Below are 18,247 nucleotides of genomic sequence, written 5' to 3'. Positions count from 1 at the left end.
CATGAAGAGGCTTTAATATGCTCACCTCCAGGCTCCAGCTGGCTGTCTCTGACAGTCACAAGCTTTGCCAACCTCAGCTGCATGTCTGGTGTGGAAATGGGCAAGTGGGTGACCACTGAGAGACTCCTCCTGCTGTTCTTTATTTTTCATTTTTTATTTTTTTGGGACGGAGTCTTGCTCTGTTACCCAGGCTGGAGTGCAGTGGCGTAATCTCGGCTCACTGCAACCTGTGCCTCCCGGGTTCAAGCAATTCTCCTGCCTCAGCCTCCTGAGTAGCTGGGACTACAGGCACATGCCACCATGCCTGGCTATTTTTTTTTTTTTTTTTTTTTTTTTTTTTTGGTATTTTTAGTAGAGATGGGGTTTCACCATGTTGGTCAGGATGGTCTGGATCTCCTGACCTCGTGATCCGCCCGCCTCGGCCTCCCAAAGTGCTGGGATTACAGGCGTGAGCCACCGCGCCCAGCCCCTGCTGTTCTTGATTAGGAAACACTGCCCCCTTTGTAATCAGCTGCCTAGGGAGCCCACTATTAAAATCCTGAGCCCAGGACCCTCTCCAACTTGAAAAGGATTCCAAGTCCTTGATAACATGAAGTCACTAACTTATCTGTTAAACTTGTGTGCAGGGGGGCGGGGGAAACAGAGGTGAAGGCCACACAGCGCCTGGCCTTAAAGAGCCTGCAAGGGGAGACAAACATGTAAACAGAGAGGGATAACATAGTCAGATAAGGGTTGAGATGGAATAATCGCAGACAGCTGGACATGCAGACAAGGTCTAAGCTGCCTGGGGTGAAAGGAAATACTTCTCAGAGAAGGTGACAGCCAAGATGAGTCAGAGCTACTCATGTAATTCAACTTGGTTCAGCAAATATTTGTTGACTGCCCATGGGTGCTGGACCTGATTCCAGGTGCTGGAGATGAAGAGATGAGCCAGCCACAGCCCTGTCCTCAGCGGGGCTCCCCATCTGGTTGGGGAGATAGAGGCATGAACAATGGCTTGGGCAACAGAATAACAACAGCTTACAATAGTTAAAAAGCACTTGTTCTGTGCCAGGCACTGTGTGAGCATTTTGCAAATATTAACTCTTTAACTTCACAAGACCCCCGTGAGGCAGGAATGTTACGAGCCACATTCCACAGATGAGGAAACCAGGGTACAGAAACATCAAGTATAATGGGTGCTGGGGTGGATGTGCTTTGCAAGGTGCAGGAAAGTCAAGAAGATGGAAGGGATGGAGGGCTCCATGTGGAGGGTTTAGGAAACGTTATCATGGTGAGACCATAAGCTGGGTTTTGAAGGATGAGTAGGAGTTTTCTAGGTAGGGCAGAAATAACAGCATGCTCAAAGGACAGGACTCCTGAAATACACGGAGACACTCAGGGTACTCAGGTAGGCAGCATGGGAGTGCACAGAGGGTACAAAGGGAGTGTCAGGAGAGGAAGCCACAGAGGTGCCCAAAGCCCAGTGAAATGGGGCCTTGAAAGCCAACTAAAGCATCCAGATTTGACCAAGAGGGTAATGGGGAGCCACTGCAGGGTGTCTATCATGGTCTACCTTCATTCCATGAATGTGTATTAATCATCTCTCATATGCCAGGCATTGTCCTGGGATAGGTGGGCAAGATCCACAGGGTCACTGCCCTCCTGGATATTATATTCTAGAGAACAAGACAGGCAATTTACAAACTACATTAAAAATCACTAAGATCATTTCAAAAGTGATGAGAGCCATAAGAAAATGAAATAGAGCAATGGGATAGTGCCCAGCATGAGGGGTAACATTCAGTGTGGTAGTCAATGAAGGATTCTCTAGGAAGATGACTGAGCCCAGACCTGGAAGGTAAAAAAAAAAACCATGCAAACAGCAGAGTAAGAGTATTCCAGGCAGAGAAACGGCAAGGACAAAAGCCTTGAGGCAGGACAGAACTCAGTGTGTTTAAAGATCAGAGAGCCCATGACTGCAGCAGAATTGGCCAAGGGAAGGATGGTAGGCATCTCATAGTCTGTTTGGGATGCTAGAACAAAATACCTTAGACTGGGTAATTTCTATGAACAGAAATGTATTGCTTACAGTCCTGGAGGCTGGGAAGTCCAATATCAAGGTGCCAATAGATTTGGTATCTGGTGAGTGCCCACTCTCTGCTTCAAAGATGGTGCCTTGTTGCTGTGTCCTCCCATAGCAGAAGAGCAAAAGTGCTCCATCAAGCCTCTTTTATGGGTTTCCCTGAACCTCAGTTTTTCTCCATCTCGACTTTGTCCTTCCTACTCCCGGAGCCACAGCAAGCAATGCTCTTTTCATTTGTTTACAGAGTGGGGTAGCCACTAAGAGTCCTTTTTAGGAAAGGATTCCATCACTATGAAAATTTTCAAAAAAACTTGAAAACCTTGCAGTGCCTGGATTTTATTTTAGGAATTTTTCCTTGGTGAATGTGTGAGCTCATTTTTGTCCTCTCCCAGAGGGATGCAAGAGTCCCTGTCTCCCTCATGAGCTCCCTGTGCCTCCTTCCTTCACCCTAGCTACTCTCTAGGGACAAGGAGGCACCGTTCCTGGGTGATGTTTCCAAGAATAAAGGAGCTGGACTCTGGAGAGATGAATGTATCGGGTTTCTAGAAAGGGAAGAGCAAGAAAGAGAGTGGGGTAGGGGAGACCACAGGATCTGGAGTGTGTGTGTGTTGACAGGTGTACCATGTGCAGGTGTGTACAGGTGAGTGTGAATATGGACATGGTGTGTCTATGTGGGTAGGTGTGGAAGGGTGAAGATGAAGGCAGGTGGATGGTCCCTGGGTGTTCCTGTCCCCTCCTTGGGTCTCTCTGTCCTCTAGGGGCCTCCCTGTATTCCTTCTTGGCTTTCCTGCCTCCACACTGCCCCCCTGCAAGGCTAACTCTGTAGCCTCCCTGACTCCTCTTGGGGTCTCGTTATCCCAGACCCAGATGCCCCTGCCCCATGGAGCATGTCTGTCTCACAGATCTCCTGGAGTCTCCCTGCCCACCTCAGGGTCTCCCCTGCCCTCTTTCCAGGGTCTTTCTGTGTGCTACCTCCCTAATCTCATTTCTTTGGGGTCCCTCTGTCTCCCAAAGGCCCCCATCTCCCAGGTCTCCACGATGGGTGGGTCTCCTGTCCCCTGAGGTCTCTCCTGTCCTCTGGGGTCTCTCAGTTGCCCCAACCTCCCATCAGCAGTCTCCCCATTTCCCCTGGGATCTCCTGGTCCCCAGAGCCCTCCTATCCCCCAGGTCTCCACGTTGAGTCTCCCTGCCTTGGGGTCTCCATGGTGGCAGCTACCCTGCTTGACAGCAGCCTCCCCCAGGGGTTACCTGTATGCCGGGCTGGAGTTCGGCGCCGAGTGCTACTGTGGCCACAAGATCCAGGCGACGAACGTGAGCGACGCAGAGTGCGACATGGAGTGCAAGGGCGAGCGAGGCAGCGTGTGCGGCGGCGCCAACCGCCTCTCTGTCTACCGGCTGCAGCTGGCCCAGGAGTCGGCCCGCAGGTGTACGTGAGTCTGCCCTGCCCCTCTCTGCTACTCCTTCCTTGGCTGCAGCCCTTGCCCACCAGAGTAAAGAGTCCCACATGTCTGCCCTGTACCCTCCCTGGCTCCCCATCACTCCAAGGCCACCACCGTCCTGCCCCAGCCTCACCTCTCCCAGTCCCTCACAGAGCCCTTTGCCCCAGCTCCTTTGAATGGTCCTGCATGTGCTTCTCTCTCCCTGCCACTCTGAGCTGCCTCTGGTTCCAGCTGCATCCCTCATTCTCACCAGTCTTCTTCCCTCTGAAACTGAATTGAAACCTGAGCCTTGCCTTCCCATCCTGATTTTCTCAGAGCAGATTGTCTCTAATGATGATGATGGTGGTAATGACAATAGCAAACACTTTGTCCTTTTCTCCATGCCTCATGTAGAATAGCACATCTAATCTTCACAATGACCATGGACATAGGTACTATTATTTACTTATTCCCATTTTACAGATGAGGAAACTGAGTCTCAATGTCACAAAGCTGGTAAGCAGCAGAGAATTTAAACCCACTCTGGAGCCCTTGATGCTTTCAAAGAGAATCCATCCTGGCTTGTTCAAGCTTCTGGTTTGAGTCTTGTTGGAAAATCTCTCCGATTTCCAAACCAACAGAAGGAGGGGGTGAATAAGAGGACAGGAACTGGCTCCTTGTCTGAGGGTACTGTTCCACCATAGTCCCCTCCTGGGGACTGGAGAGGAATGTTTAATAGCAGCTAATAACTATTTATCAATAATCTACTGTATGTCAGGAACTGTCCTAAGCCAATTACAGGCCTGATTTCATTTACCTCCCTACAGCCTTTTCAGGTAATTACTGTTGTTTATTATCCCCAACCAGGCCAAGGTCACATAGCATAATTCCAGATGACCTTAAGACTTATGAGAAGAGTTAATGTGCTTGGTAAAAGATGGGGGGTGCTGACCTTTCTGGGGGTTACTCCTCCCATGCAGTCCAAAGACAGAAGCAGAAATCCACAGCTGCTTCTCTAGCCCTCTGGCCAGTGCTTCCGAGATTTGCATGTGTCTGAGAGTTCCCCTGGGAGATCTTGTTAAAATGCAGATTCCAATTCAGCAGGTCCAGCAAGATGCTGCATTTCTAAAGAGCTCCCAGGTGATGCCAGGATGCTGGTCCACAAACCACATTTTGAGCCTCTGTGGATCTCATCTAGAATGTAGCCCTGCCCACCCGGGTGGCTTTAGCAGAAAGTTAACAGCTAGTCTGTTTGCAGAGAAGGGCCTCTTCCATGTGAATTTCATCGTTTATAGAAACTCATTGTTTGTTTGCTTGAAAATGTGTTCAGTGTTTCAAATCCCAAATATATATATTTTTTAGTCTCACACTGTCGCCCAGGCTGGAGTGCAGTGGTGTGATCTTGGCTCACTGCAACCCTTGCATCCCGGGTTCAAGCAATTCTCCTGCCTCAGCCTCCCAAGTAGCTGGGATTACAGCTTCCCACCACCAAGCCTGGCTAGTTTTTTTTTCTTTCTTTTTTTTTTTGTATTTTTAGTAGAGACAAGGTTTCACTATGTTGGCCAGGCTGGTCTCGAACTCCTGACCTCGCGATCCACCCACCTCAGGCTCCCAAAGTGCTGGAATTACAGGCATAAGCCACCATGCTCAGCCTCAAATCCCTTATTTTTGAAGCTCCATTCAAGCTTTGCTGTGCAATAGGGTAGAGTATGTGGTCAATTTGCAAACTGGCTGTTTTTTCCAAATGAACCACAACTTCCACCTCCCCATAGTCACCTCAGTTCATGTATGAAGGCCTAGGAGGGCAGAGGGCAGAGGACAGAGGTAGCACGTGAAATCCAGGCCAGAGAATGTTCATAGAGTGGCTTTCTGGTTTGGCTGCTAATATTACGAGTTTTTAACTTAGTGGCAGATTTATCACCTTTGCAGCTGATCGCCTTTATGTCAATATTTATGTTATTTTGATAGCAACATTTGGACCATCTGAAGAGATGACCTTAAAGTCAGGGATATTTAGAGGGAAAGCTGCTGCCAGTAACACATCCTAGTGGATGAAGCTGAGATAGATAACAAGAATTGGATTGTGTATGTCATTAGCCAGACACTAGCCAGACCTCCTTTTGGTTAATGTTCAGGTTGGCTGAATAACCTGGACGCACTCTCAATATCTCTTTCTCTCCTTCTCTCTCCCCTCTCTCCTCCCCACCTCTCTCTTCCTCTTTCTCTCCCTCACTTTCCTCTATCTTTCTTCCTCCCTGTCTCCACCCCCGTTTCTCTCTCTCTCTCTCTTTCTCTCTCTCTCTCACACACACACATACACACATTCAGACACACACACAAACACACACACACACACTGCTGTGATCACTTTGTATTACATAATAACACTTTCACTGACCATGGGTCAGCTGGGGGGCTGCTGGCAGGAATGCTGCTGCACCCCTCACCTGCCCCTTCTGTGTGGCACAATTATTTGGGTGGTTCTTTGTACCATCTGAGAATAGCATTTTTGTATTATGTCCAAGAGGAAGAAACACACTTATTTCTACTGAGAGTGGAGTCCTGGATTCTCTAAAGTTCATCACTGTTGTTCTGAATCATCACCATATAAGGTTTGAAGTTTGAGCACCTTCAGCTGAAGACCCTAAAAGAAAATCTAAGCCTTATTAATCCCGAGGCTACCAAGACTGAGACTTAGAAGGAAGGCAGCTTGGACAAGGAGAGAGATGGTTGACAATGTTTCAAACCCAGTTGGCAACATGGTATACAAAGAGAATGCAGGAACCATTCATTGAACCAAAACACTTGATGAGCTCTTCTGTGGATGAGGTATGGAGAAGCTCAGTGGTCAGTAAAGCACAATGCCTGACCTCAAGGAGCTTTCCATCTCATGGGGCAACAGACCTGATACTAGTGAAATTGGTTCAACCATGAGTTAGAAGGATAATTTTGTGCAGACCCAATACAAGTAGGATTGGTTGAACCAGAGACCCAGAGGGCTGCAGGGGCTCTGTCTTCAAGAGCCAAGGGAGCAATTTTTGAGCTGAATCGCATTCTAAGAGGATTCCAGGTGAAGGGGACAGCCATGGGTTCTAACTCATGATCAAAAGCCCAGAGTCAGCAAAGGTCATGTATTGAATGCTATGTTGGAAGCACCTTTTTCACTAATGTCTGCATTTTACATTGGAGAAACTGTGGCTCAGAGAATAGAAATGGCTAAATTGAACAGCACTGGGGGAGGCTCCATAAAGGAGGGGACAGCTCGATAAAGGAGGGGACATTTGATGAGAGGCTTGAAAGGTTGTTTCCTGGCAGAGAAGAGGAGGATACTCAGACTCAAGACAAATCACCAAGCAGTGGGAGAGAAATTAGGCAAATAAAAGAGAGCACAAAAGCCTGGTGCCTATTGCAGGAAATGACTGGCAGGCATGGGTTTTCTAAGGCTACTGTGCCTCTTAGGGACTGAGCATAGGTTGGAACCCAGGTCCATGAATCCCAGTTAGGGTACCCACTTGCCACAGTGATGCAGGCACCCTGACCCTGGAATTTGGTTCAGAACACCATCTTCTCTCTTTTGGGGGAATTCCTTGGCTCCAGCTCATCTCCTCCCTTCCCTGACCCCTGATCCCTCCTTTCACCTTGTTTCCAGACTCTAGGCAATGTGAAATCTGCAATGTCTTTGCTCTGACTCAGTGGCATCTTCGATTTCCTAGGATTATGCCTAGGATTTGCTTTGTACACAAATAAGTCAGAAAGGGATGCCTTCCAAGTCACTGGCACACAACTCTGGCATGTATTACATCAGGCAAGAGAAATGAGTGAACGCTCTAGCAAACAGCTATGGCAGAAACCAGATTTCATTTGTAGAGTCATTAGTTGGTATTAACACTGTGTCCTAATTGTGTTTTCCTAAGCAGTGGCACAGAACTCTTAATGATTGGAGAGATCTAAAGGAAGCTTATTATCTCCCAAGCACCATTCTGGTGGGGCATCTGCCTCGCACAGGATGCCAGCCTAGGTGTTTCTGAGGTGAGGTGATGGAATGCTCCCATAATAGTGAGAGCATTAAAAGGTTAGCAGAGCAAATGTCTGCAGGCACTCTGCTATTCTGCCTTGACACTGACTCTCCGGCACGTGGACTCTTTGCCCTTGTTATAAAAGAACTGAGAAATGGACTTCTTTCTTGGTCAGATTACATTTTTCACAGCAGTTTGCTAAATGTGTCGGCAAGTGTAGCTCTCCTCCCAGGGGTAGAGACCTGCTGGTGATTTGAGAACATTATGGCTTTATGCGATGTTGCAAGAAATTTCATTTGCCTGAAAGACTCTTGCAAGATTTGGGTTGCAAAGTTCATTAGAACGGGGCTCCTGAGTCCCAAGGGTGTCTGTCCATGGTGCTGACCACCCTTTAGCACTGCCTAAAACCCCAATGATGGCAAACCAGCCTCTCCCACGGATCTGCACTTTTTTCCTTTTGTTTTTTCCTTCCTAGTTTAGTGGCGACATTATGAAGCTTACACTATCACTGAAAAAATAGATACCTTATTTATGGTTCACAATTTACATGGTGGATTTTGTGTACTGTTGTTAATTCTGGCAATTTTTTGTCTCCCAGAGTTAGAAGGAGAATTTTGTGCAGTGCTTTGCTTTATGTTCACTGATCCTCCATTCCAACTACTTCTGCTGAGAGGAACCCTCAGATGATTAGGGAACAGTCACATTTGCTGGAATGGACCACGTCTAGCTCCTTCTTTGCTAGGCCTGGAGGCTTCTTCTACTTCCCTTTGCTGTAGGTCTGGGAGCCCCGAATTTCATAATTCATATGGGACCCCATGAACTCTTCTCTGTAGGGCCAAGGGAATGAGAGAAAATATTTCTTCTTCTGCATCATGATGGGAGATAATTGGTTTGCTCTTCTCCCCTAAGCAAAATCTAGGTCATTGGACAGGAAAATATTGGGAGCAATGCAGGTTTTGGAATCAGGCATAGTGTTTCTATCCCTACTCTCTCATTTGATGGCTGTATTGACTTTGGTCAAGCCACTCGTTCTTTCTAGGTGTCAGGTGCTTCATCTATAAAATGAAGACAATCCCAATCTTTCACAATTTCTGTGGCCACCAAGTGAGGAAAAGACTAGAAAGCACCTAGCACAGCGCCTGTTACAGAGTAGCTTTTTCCTAATGGAAACTCCCCAGTTCACTTCGAGAAGCACCCAATTCAAGCGATTTGAATTTCCAACAGCCCACAGGAGCCTTTGGTAATGTCTAAAAATAGCTGGCTTGAATTCTCTTTGGACAGTTAGGCTCTTTGTGTAATTCAATCTCTCTCTGATTATAGGTAGCTAGGTAGCCATTAACAGCTTCCAGCTCACTGCCTTTCCTCCTCACCAGCATCTTTAATGCAGTGGAGCTTGGCCTAATTACCCAGGGGGTGGTGGCTTCTTTCAAACCAAGGAGAACTCTTCCACAGCTGCCTCTAAGCTGATGCCAAGTGACATTTACCTCATTTTTGTGAAGCTCCAGAACAAAGAGATGATAGGACTTCAGAGACACTTGCAGCTGGTTCCGGGCTGTTCTTCGTGTGGCCCCAGCAAAGGGAGTTGATGAACGGTTGCTCTGCTTGCTTCTTGCTAGTAAAAAGCCCAAGCTGCTGAGGTCATGTACCATCCCAGCTAGCCTGGCAATGCAGAGCTGACATTGTCAGAATGTGGGGCATGGGCTTTTGCAATCCTTGGACTCCCACTGTGGGGCCTGAGTGGATTTCTGGAAAATTCAGGTAGCTGGCATGGGGGTCTCTGGAGTGCAACTTGTTAAAATTGGGCAGACCTTCTTCAGGATAGTAAAGAGATGGGAAACTAGGATGTGATGTCAAACAAGATTGGGGTCAAATCCCAGCTCTGCTCCCTACCAGCTGTGTGACCTGGAAAAGTAATTGAGTCTCTGCCTATAGAACAGGATAATAATATTGTTCACCTCATAGGTTGTTGTGAGGATTAACTGAGATATAATGTACACAACATACTTAGCACTAATGACATAGAGTAAACAGCTGTTGTTATTATTGCCATCATTGGCAGTTATTTAGAAAGGTTGATTATTAGGAAGATGCCATCCAGGGCTACTGCTGTTGTCATGCATGACTCCAGGGAGTACCATTCACATAGACTATGAGCTGTGAAAAGCAATGGCCCTGAAATCTGTGAAGGATTTTCCTTGTAATTGAAAGTGCTCAAAGATCCAAGATGTTTTAAGTTGGGTTCTCCCAAAACAGGGATGTGAACCTTGGCTACCTGGAAGGTGTTGCCAAGATGCACCCATAGGGGACTAGAAAGGTAAGATGGAGAAGAAAGCTAATACAGGGTCCCTGACAAAGCAGATCTCTAGTGAGGACAACGGAAGCTTAACCCCACTGGAGAGCTCTGGGGGATGGTATTGAACAAACTTCAGACATGTTTCACCTGAGGAGCAGAAAGCTGCTGTATTTTTTTTTCCTCCAACTCTCATCCATCATTGGCTGAGGGTGGCTCCTGGGGAGATTAACTCCCTGGCAGGCCCAGCTTGTCCCTCACAGGCCCTAAGGCAGAGTCATGGTCACTATCAGCCTATAATGGAATGGCAAATGCCAACAGCAGGCATATTAATGGACCACTGACAGCAAACAGTGCATGGGTTCTAGCCACCCTCCACATATTATGGGCAAGTGATAGAGAAAGGAATAAGAAGTGGCATGGTTTGAGTACTTACGTCTCAGACACTGTTGTAAATGCCATCGCATAGACTTTCACCCCAACTGTGCAGGGTAGATACGACAATCCTCAATCCTCATGTACAGATGAGAAAAACTGAGGCTCAGCAAAGTGAAGACACCTGCCCGATGGCACACAGCTCGATAAGCACCTGACCCAGGTCTGTCTGACTTAGAGCCAAGGCCCTTTCCTCGGGACACCAGAGCCTTTTGCAAACAAGAAAGCATCTTTTCACTGCTATGGAAATCCAGAATTCTTTATACCACAGGAGTGTCAGGGAAGCCAAGGGATTCCCTTGCCACTTCCCTTTCATTTTCAGACATAAGAGATGAAAGAGTCTCTCACCCACTGAAGGGGAGGGCCAGGTGACCCATATTACAGATGGAGGAAATGAGGGAAGTGGGGAGAGTAAATGTCTGTGTCCAGATCACCAAGACAGTGGAGAGCCACCTGCAGAGGGAGATGGCCTCCAGAGAGCTCCCTAGGTCCCTGGGTGTCAAGCTAAACCAATCCCTTCCTGACTTAGAAAGCTCTTCAAACCTTCTGCTGGATATCAGGAAGCCCTCTGTGACTTCACGCAGTTTCCTCACAAAGTAAAATAGGCCAGACTTCAGGAATGCCTTCCACCCAGGAGATTAACTGCTCCTGGAACTGACTTCCCAAACTGTTATCCCCTCACTGCACCCCCAGAACACACCTTGCCCAAAGAGGTGCACAGTAGTAGTTTCTAATCCATCTCAGGCCCTTTAAGTCCTCTAAAAATTTCACCTTATTTGGTATTCAGAGGATTCAGTTTAGCCCTCCTCTCTAAGCTGGGAGAGTCAGGGACTCATTAGCAGGTGTTTAAATGTCAAAGGGAGGCCAGTCTCTGCAGAGCTGGATCTACAAAGACTTCCTTCCTCTTCCTATTCTGGCCTCCTAATATCTAGGCAGGCTGGAAGAAATCACATGGAGAAATGCCAGCCTAGGGATTCCACATGGCTCTCCCCCTCTTTTCAGTCTAAAGACAGCAGGTAAGGAGACAGACCTTTGACTGCCCCCTCTCTAGTACCTGTAGCTCACAAAGTTTATCCATGTCCATCTCTGAATGATTCACCCAATATTTATGCACCCATTTTAGAGATGAGAACATTGAGGCTCTGAAATGAGAGGAAATTTGCCCATGGCCAAAGACAAGGAAGGGCAGAGGTGCCATGTGAAGGAGAGTTCCCCGTTTTACAGCTGAAGATGCTGAGTTCCAGAGAGGAGAAACTGAGTCAGGATGAGAATTCATGTTTCCTAATCATTAAGTCTTCTGCTCCTCAGCCAGGATGGCTCACCCTGAGCCTGTCAGTCCAGGGAAATGCCATGGCTCTCCGGTGTGGTGCCAGGATGGAAGGCCTCTCCTGGGGCTCTGGGTCAGGGTGGGTCCCCTGAAGCTCATCTGGAGATGCATGTTAATATGACCCATCAGCGGACTGAGCCCAAAAGATGGGTGCCCAGCTTGGGGACAGGGGAGAGGGCAGCGCCCTTGGCCAAGGAAGCCTAGAGGAAGATGCATATGTGCCACCCACAGGCCCTGAGTGATGCTCCAGTGCCTTCAATTATTTGGGGTCATGCTCTTAGGGGATACAAGGGTGACTCCTGAGGGCGAAGAACCCCAAAGACCACCCTGGGCTTGCTTCAGCTTTCACATGCCCACAGTCAGACATGCACACTCCCATACAGAGATGACTTGTATATGAGATCCACTGTGATGCAAACAACTGGGACAGACACCAGCAGTGTCCCTGGCTGTGGGCACCAGGTGCAAGGGTCCCCAGTGCTCTTGGCATCCTGGGAAAAGACTCCACCTGGGCTGCACTCCATCAGAGGGATCTACCCATCCAGTTACTCTCTCTTCTTATGGTGCATTTCCCCTTGCACTGGGGAAATACGTATTTTTATCTGAACCTAGGTGCCAGCCTTTGAGATGATTGGGAAATGTCAAACCCCTGGTGGCATTGAACTGGGCTCATGAGGGACTGGCTGAAGCCCAGCCTCATCCTCTACTAGGAGAAGAGGAGCCCTCTTCTCAGCCAGCTGGTTGCCAGGCAACCCAGAGAGAGCCCCTGGGGTTGTTGTCTCCACGTGCACAAACACCTTATGGTAAGACTCGCCCTCCTAGAGGTTGATTTGATGCACAACCACACAAGTTATCTACAGAAGCGCACAGTCAAATGCACAGGGCCAGAGACTCCTATGTTCTCCCACAGACCCATGATATGCAGATGAGCACGGTCTACAGGGTCACATTTGCATTCTCAGAGGTCAGCATCCACATGCCCAGACAGGTGGATCTGCACTCACACTGGCATGAGCATAGTCACACATACACGTGGGATGCACACATCATCACTCACACCCTTTCATACACAGATGAGCACTGTGTGCACAGCAACAGACACACATTCAGTGTCACATCCCACTGCTCAAACAATCTCAGTGCAGCCAGACCCACAAGTGCCCTCACACAGCCTCTCCTGCCCCCATTAATGCACAGACACACACACACACATGCACACACATGTGCAAACACCACTCACTTCTTCAGACAAGACTGTGTCTTCCCAACACACTGCTGTGTTGGGGGCCTCAGACCCCACCAGGGTAGTGGAACAGGACTCAAGAAAGGACCCACATTAGAGGATAAGAGTTGGTGGGCTTGGGATCCCTACAAGGGTACCCAGGACTGCCCCAGCCCTAAAGGGGCCTCTGTTGGCTCCAACCCCCAAAATACTGTCTTTAGCAACCCTCCAAGCTCTAGCTTACGACCTGGGAGGATTTCATGATGGTCCCTCAAATAGGATCCTGGTGGGGAAGAGGGGAGGGAGGTTAACAATTTGAAGTTGGTTCTAGAGACCCGGGGTCAAGATCTGGACATTTGAGGATGCTTAAAGAAGAATCAGACTCCAGTGCCAAGGGACCTCAGAGTGACAGCCCTGACTTTCTGAATGATTTGTGGTGAAAAGCAGAGTGGACATGAAGGGTGGGAGAGAGAAAATCAATGTCCCACTGTTGTGAAATGCTAAAGCCAGGGGTGGCTTTTTTAAAAAGGGACAGCCCAGGAGAGTGCAGACTTGGAGTTCAGACATTCCCAGGTTGGAATCCAGACACTGCCACTTGTCAGCTGTATGGCCTTGGGCAAGTCACTTCCCCTCTGCACCTGTTTTCTCTTCTTTATAATGGAGAGAATGAGATCTTCCTGCTAAGGGTTAGGAAGGTTCCACTGGATAAGATATATCAAGCTTTTACACAATGCCTGGCACTTGATAAATATCAAAGATGTAAGTCTGACTCTTACAAGCTGGGTGACTCACATCAAGCAGTTTCAGTCCTCTGAGCCTTGAGTTTCCTCATCTGTGAAAATGGGGAGCCCCATATGACCAGGGTGAATGGGAGAGTTCAATGAGACACATGTGTGAACAGCTCAGCCTACTTCCCATCACATACCATACAATCAGTACATGGTAGCAATAACAATCACAAAAATATTATGTTTTTCTTAAAGACAAGGTCCCACTCTGTCAACCAGGCTGGAGTGCAGTGGCATGATCATGGCTCATTGCAGCCTCAACTGCCTGGGCTCAAGCAATTCTTCCATATCAGCCTCCTGAGTAGCTGGGACTACAGGCATGCACCACCACCCATAGCTAATTTAAAAAAAAAATTATTTGTAGACATAGGGTCTTGCTATGTTGCTCAGGCTGATCTCAAATTCCTGGGCTCAGGGAATCCTCCTGTCGTTGCCTCCTAAAGTGTTGGGATTACAGGTATGAGTCACTGCACCGGGCTAATATTATATTAATATAAGCATCTATTCATAATAGTATCATTATTATTGGAAGAAGCACAGGCTTTGGAGACAGGGAAATCTGGCTTTGATCTCACCCTGTTGTTTGCCAGCTCTGTAACACTGGAAGCCAGCGAGCCTGCCTCAGCTTCCTCAGTTTTATCATCTGTGAGATGGAGGTACTCATAGCATCTATCACCTATGGGTGCTGTGCAGACTGAGTGGACCCAGAGTTCCCAGCATGGAGCCTGACATTCGCAGGAACTCAGTAAATTCAAGTGGAGTGGAAAGAGAGGGAAAGTTAGCATCTCGTTGCCCAGTGACCTGACTTAGCATCCGGCTGAGTTTTCTGGTTAAGTAAGAGTTCATCCACAGTGCTTGGGACCCCCCCCAACTCATTGCCGTAAATCTTTAGCTCAAATGCCCACTTCCCCAGTGGGTGTGGCAGCTCACACCTATAATCCCAGCACTTTGGGAGGCTGAGAGAAGCAGATCACTTGAGATCAGGAGTTCCAGACCAGACTGGCCAACATGGTGAAACCCCATCTCTACTAAAAATACAAAAATTGAGCTGGGTGTGGTGGCACACATCTGTAATCCCAGCTACTCGGGAGAATGAGGCAGGAAAACCACTTGAACCTGGGAGGCGCAGGTTGCAGTGAGCCGAGATCTGCACTCCAACCTGAGCAACAGAGGAAAACTCAGACACACACACAATGTGTATGGCACATGCTATGGACATCATGCTCTAGGTGACCTTACAGGGCATCCCACTCAGCAACCCAGGCCACAAAATGGATGACTGTCCAGTGTTTCTCTACAGGGCACTAGTGGCATTTGGGATGTGGCACGTGCTCATTTAGGAGGTGAAGGGCTGTCCTGTACAGAACAGGCATACACATTTCCGGCCCCAGCCCTTCAAGTGCCAGTGATCTCAAACCACTGGAGCCATCAAAGGTGTTCCCACACTTCTTTGAATGTTCCCAGGGTAGTAGGCATGAGAGTCACTGCACAGTTTAACTCCCAGTCCTCATTTATATGTGGGAAAACTGAGGCCTGGAGGGACCACGGAGCAGATGAGCAGCATCCTGACATTATCACCACTACCACTGCCACTTGTCTCACCAGGATAAAGCCAGAAACCCAGAAAGTTAAGACAGCAGGAGTTTGAGGGATGCCCTGGGAATTAGTCATTTAACCAAATTCCTAATGTCCTCTTAGTTTTCTTGGTTTGTCACTGCAGTAAGCAACTTCAGCCTATCAGGTGCCATGTGGTAGAAAGAATCACTAGGGTGTCTTTGATGGCTAAAATATAAAATTATCATTCATAAACACCCTCCCCCCACCCTTCTGCTCAGGGAGTTATTCCATATCCTCTTCTCTGCACATAAATGTAAATATATATGTGTATGCTAAAAAACGCTTTTACACTCTCGATAGACCCAGACACCGCTACAGAGAGAGACATATGGTTTTTGCAACTTGCTTTGCTTTTTTCCAAGGGCTAACACTTTGCTTCTGAGCCTCAGTAAGTTTTTGCAAACGATGGGTCCTTAGATTTGTCTTGCAACCTCTTCTCTCAAAGCCCTGTTTCTCTCATCTGTAAAATGAGAGTTTACAATGAACCTTGCAGGATTTTCAAGAAGGTGACATGAGCTGACGTTTCTGAAGTACTCAGCAGAGGAGATGACATATAATAGGGATTCAATAAATGGGGTCTGTTTTTGTGCTGATGGTTTTCATCACACTGTGTTAACAATGCCCTTTGTTTTATGTGGATGGCTATGCTTCCGGAAGGGTATATACAACTCAGAATTTGAGAAATAACCCAATTGTAAATGTATGTCACCAGCCTTTCAAAAGATTTAACAGCGGCCACTTAAATTTTGTTTTAATAGAGATGGAGGGCTCACTATGTTGGCCAGGTTGGTCTTCAATGCCTGGCCTCAAGCAATCCTCCTGCCTTGGCTTCACTTGTTTTGTCTTTATTACATAAAACTACATATTCATTGTAGAAAAAAGTTAGAACTAAGAGTTTTACAAAGAGATGGAAATAAAAATTACCTATATTCCTACTGGATTGGTCAGAGTTCTCTAGGGAAACAGAACCAATAGGATTAGAACCAATATGATATGTGGGTAGATATATTAAGAGATTTATTTTAAGGAAATTGGCTCACGCGATTGTGAGAGCTGGCAAGTCCGAAATTCGTATGACAGGCCAGCACACAGGAAACTCAGGCAGTAGTGAACGCTGCCATCTTGAGATGGAATTCCTTCTTCTCCAGGAAGCCTTAGGATTGCTTTTAAGGCCCTCAACTGATTGGATGAGGCTCACCCACATTATCAAGCATCATTTCCTCTACTTAAGGTCAACTAATGGTAGATGTCAATCACATACGGAAAATACCTTCATAGCAACATCTAGACCAATGTTTCGCCAAACAGCTGGGCACCATGGCCTAGCTAAGTTGACACATAAAATTTATCCTTCACACCTACTGTCCAGGGACATCACGGTTATTAACACATTGGTATATGTCTCTCTAGAGATTAATTTTTTACAAAATTGCTATTATATAACATGTAGGATTTGACATTCTCAGTTTTTATTTAACTTTGTATCTTAAACACATCTTCCTCTGGCTAAAATAACTTTTAACACCGTTTATTTCAATGGAATTCCACCTTCAATAGAATTCCATTGTGTGTTGTCATTCCAGACATTATTGGCCCAATTATCTAATTGCTGGACACCTAGGTTTTTTCTACTCCTTCACTTGTTAATTTTTAAAATGCTGCAATGAACAACCTTACTGATAAATCTTTGCGCACAACTGTAGTGGATGCTATAGGCACCCACCCAAGTCCCCTTTCCTGTGGTGGCTGTTGGTGGCAATCAGTGGCTCACGACTGCCCCGTTCTCTGAAAAATAGCCTTGGGCCCATCAGAAGCAAGCAGCCCCTCGCAGGAAGTTATGCCCCACCCTAGAGTACAGCCCTCAGCCAAAAACTGACTGACACTGGAGACTAGGCTAGACAAGGCCAAGGCAAGCCTGTCCCCTTTCCTTAAGGTGGGGCCAATTCTATAGTGCAATTTCTCATCCAGAGCCTCCTCCTGATCCCTGCCATGAGACCAGGATGGAGATGGGACCCAGCTGAGATCACATCCTTACTTAGCTCTGTCTGGTCCTGCCTCCCGCTTTCTTTCTCTGAGAGCACACCTTCAATGAAACATTTGTCTCAGGCTCTGCTTCAGTAGCCCCAACCTAAGACAACATCTCTGAATATTTTCTTAAGGGATGACTTCTATTGAAGATGTGACAATGGACTCCAAATTTTTTATTGTGTAGCTGCACTATTTCTGGGTTAAATTTTCTTAAAGGGATTCCCTCTGACATGTCAGTCCCTTGCAGCTTGTTGGTGCCCAGTACTGAGTAGGTAGGGACTTCTGAGGCCCAGGACTTTTCCCCTAAAGCCCAGGGCAACGAAAGGGAGAGGAGAACCCTAGTAGTAGTGAGTAAGGACAGGACAGCTCCAGACCCCTTGCTTCCCTCAGTCCTCAAACACTCAGCCCTGATGAAATCACAAAAATCCTCTGTGCACTTGATAATTTCCCCGAATGGGGCACTGCCATGGTTGGGAATGAGGAAGTGAGGCATGAGAATCTGACAAAGAAAGTGAGATAGCATGGCCCAGGAAGAATGTCATCTCAGTGACCTGGGTTGTTGACAAAGGCCCCAGGGTTGAGGAGAACGTTCTTTGATGTATCAAGCTCATTGACTATGAACAGATATGTTCAAGAACAGAAAACATAGCCGCTCTTTCCATCTCTGCTTTGGCTTGCTCTGTGACCTTGGGCAAGACTCTTGCCTTCTCTGGGCTTTCTTCAGAAGGTGGTTTTCCCAACCAGATCTGATTCCTTGTATATCTGACTGGTCTTCTTCTCTCTGGCTCTTCAGATGGAAGTGCTGTGTTCCGGGGCTGCTTCCGCAGGCCTGACAACCTTTCCCTGGCTTTACCCGTGACAGCTGCCATGCTGAACATGTCCGTGGACAAGTGCGTGGACTTCTGCACTGAGAAGGTGAGCACAGGGTGGGGCCCACGGAACTCGGGGTAGGGGGGACTGTGCAGCACAGCTGAAGGAACCACGTGCTCGGCTGGAGAAGCAACAGCTCAGCCGGGATAGATGTAGTCGCTGACTGGGATC

At 47.5% G+C, this 18,247-nt stretch overlaps 1 protein-coding gene across 1 annotated transcript in view; it reads left to right on the top strand.

Annotated features, from left to right (window-relative positions):
* The window catches only part of WSCD2 (WSC domain sialate O sulfotransferase 2), a 125,591-nt gene that overhangs the window by 78,476 nt on the left and 28,868 nt on the right, over nt 1–18,247 (top strand). The window contains exons 4-5 of the mRNA XM_017879758.1: nt 3,307–3,491; nt 18,000–18,121. Coding sequence (XP_017735247.1) covers nt 3,307–3,491; nt 18,000–18,121 — 307 coding nt within the window. The remainder of the gene's footprint in view (nt 1–3,306; nt 3,492–17,999; nt 18,122–18,247) is intronic.

Source organism: Rhinopithecus bieti, unplaced genomic scaffold, assembly GCF_001698545.2.
Source record: "Rhinopithecus bieti isolate Rb0 unplaced genomic scaffold, ASM169854v2 scaffold_11933, whole genome shotgun sequence".
Classification (NCBI taxonomy): Eukaryota; Metazoa; Chordata; class Mammalia; order Primates; family Cercopithecidae; genus Rhinopithecus; species Rhinopithecus bieti.
This window is presented reverse-complemented; position numbering and strand designations above follow the sequence as displayed.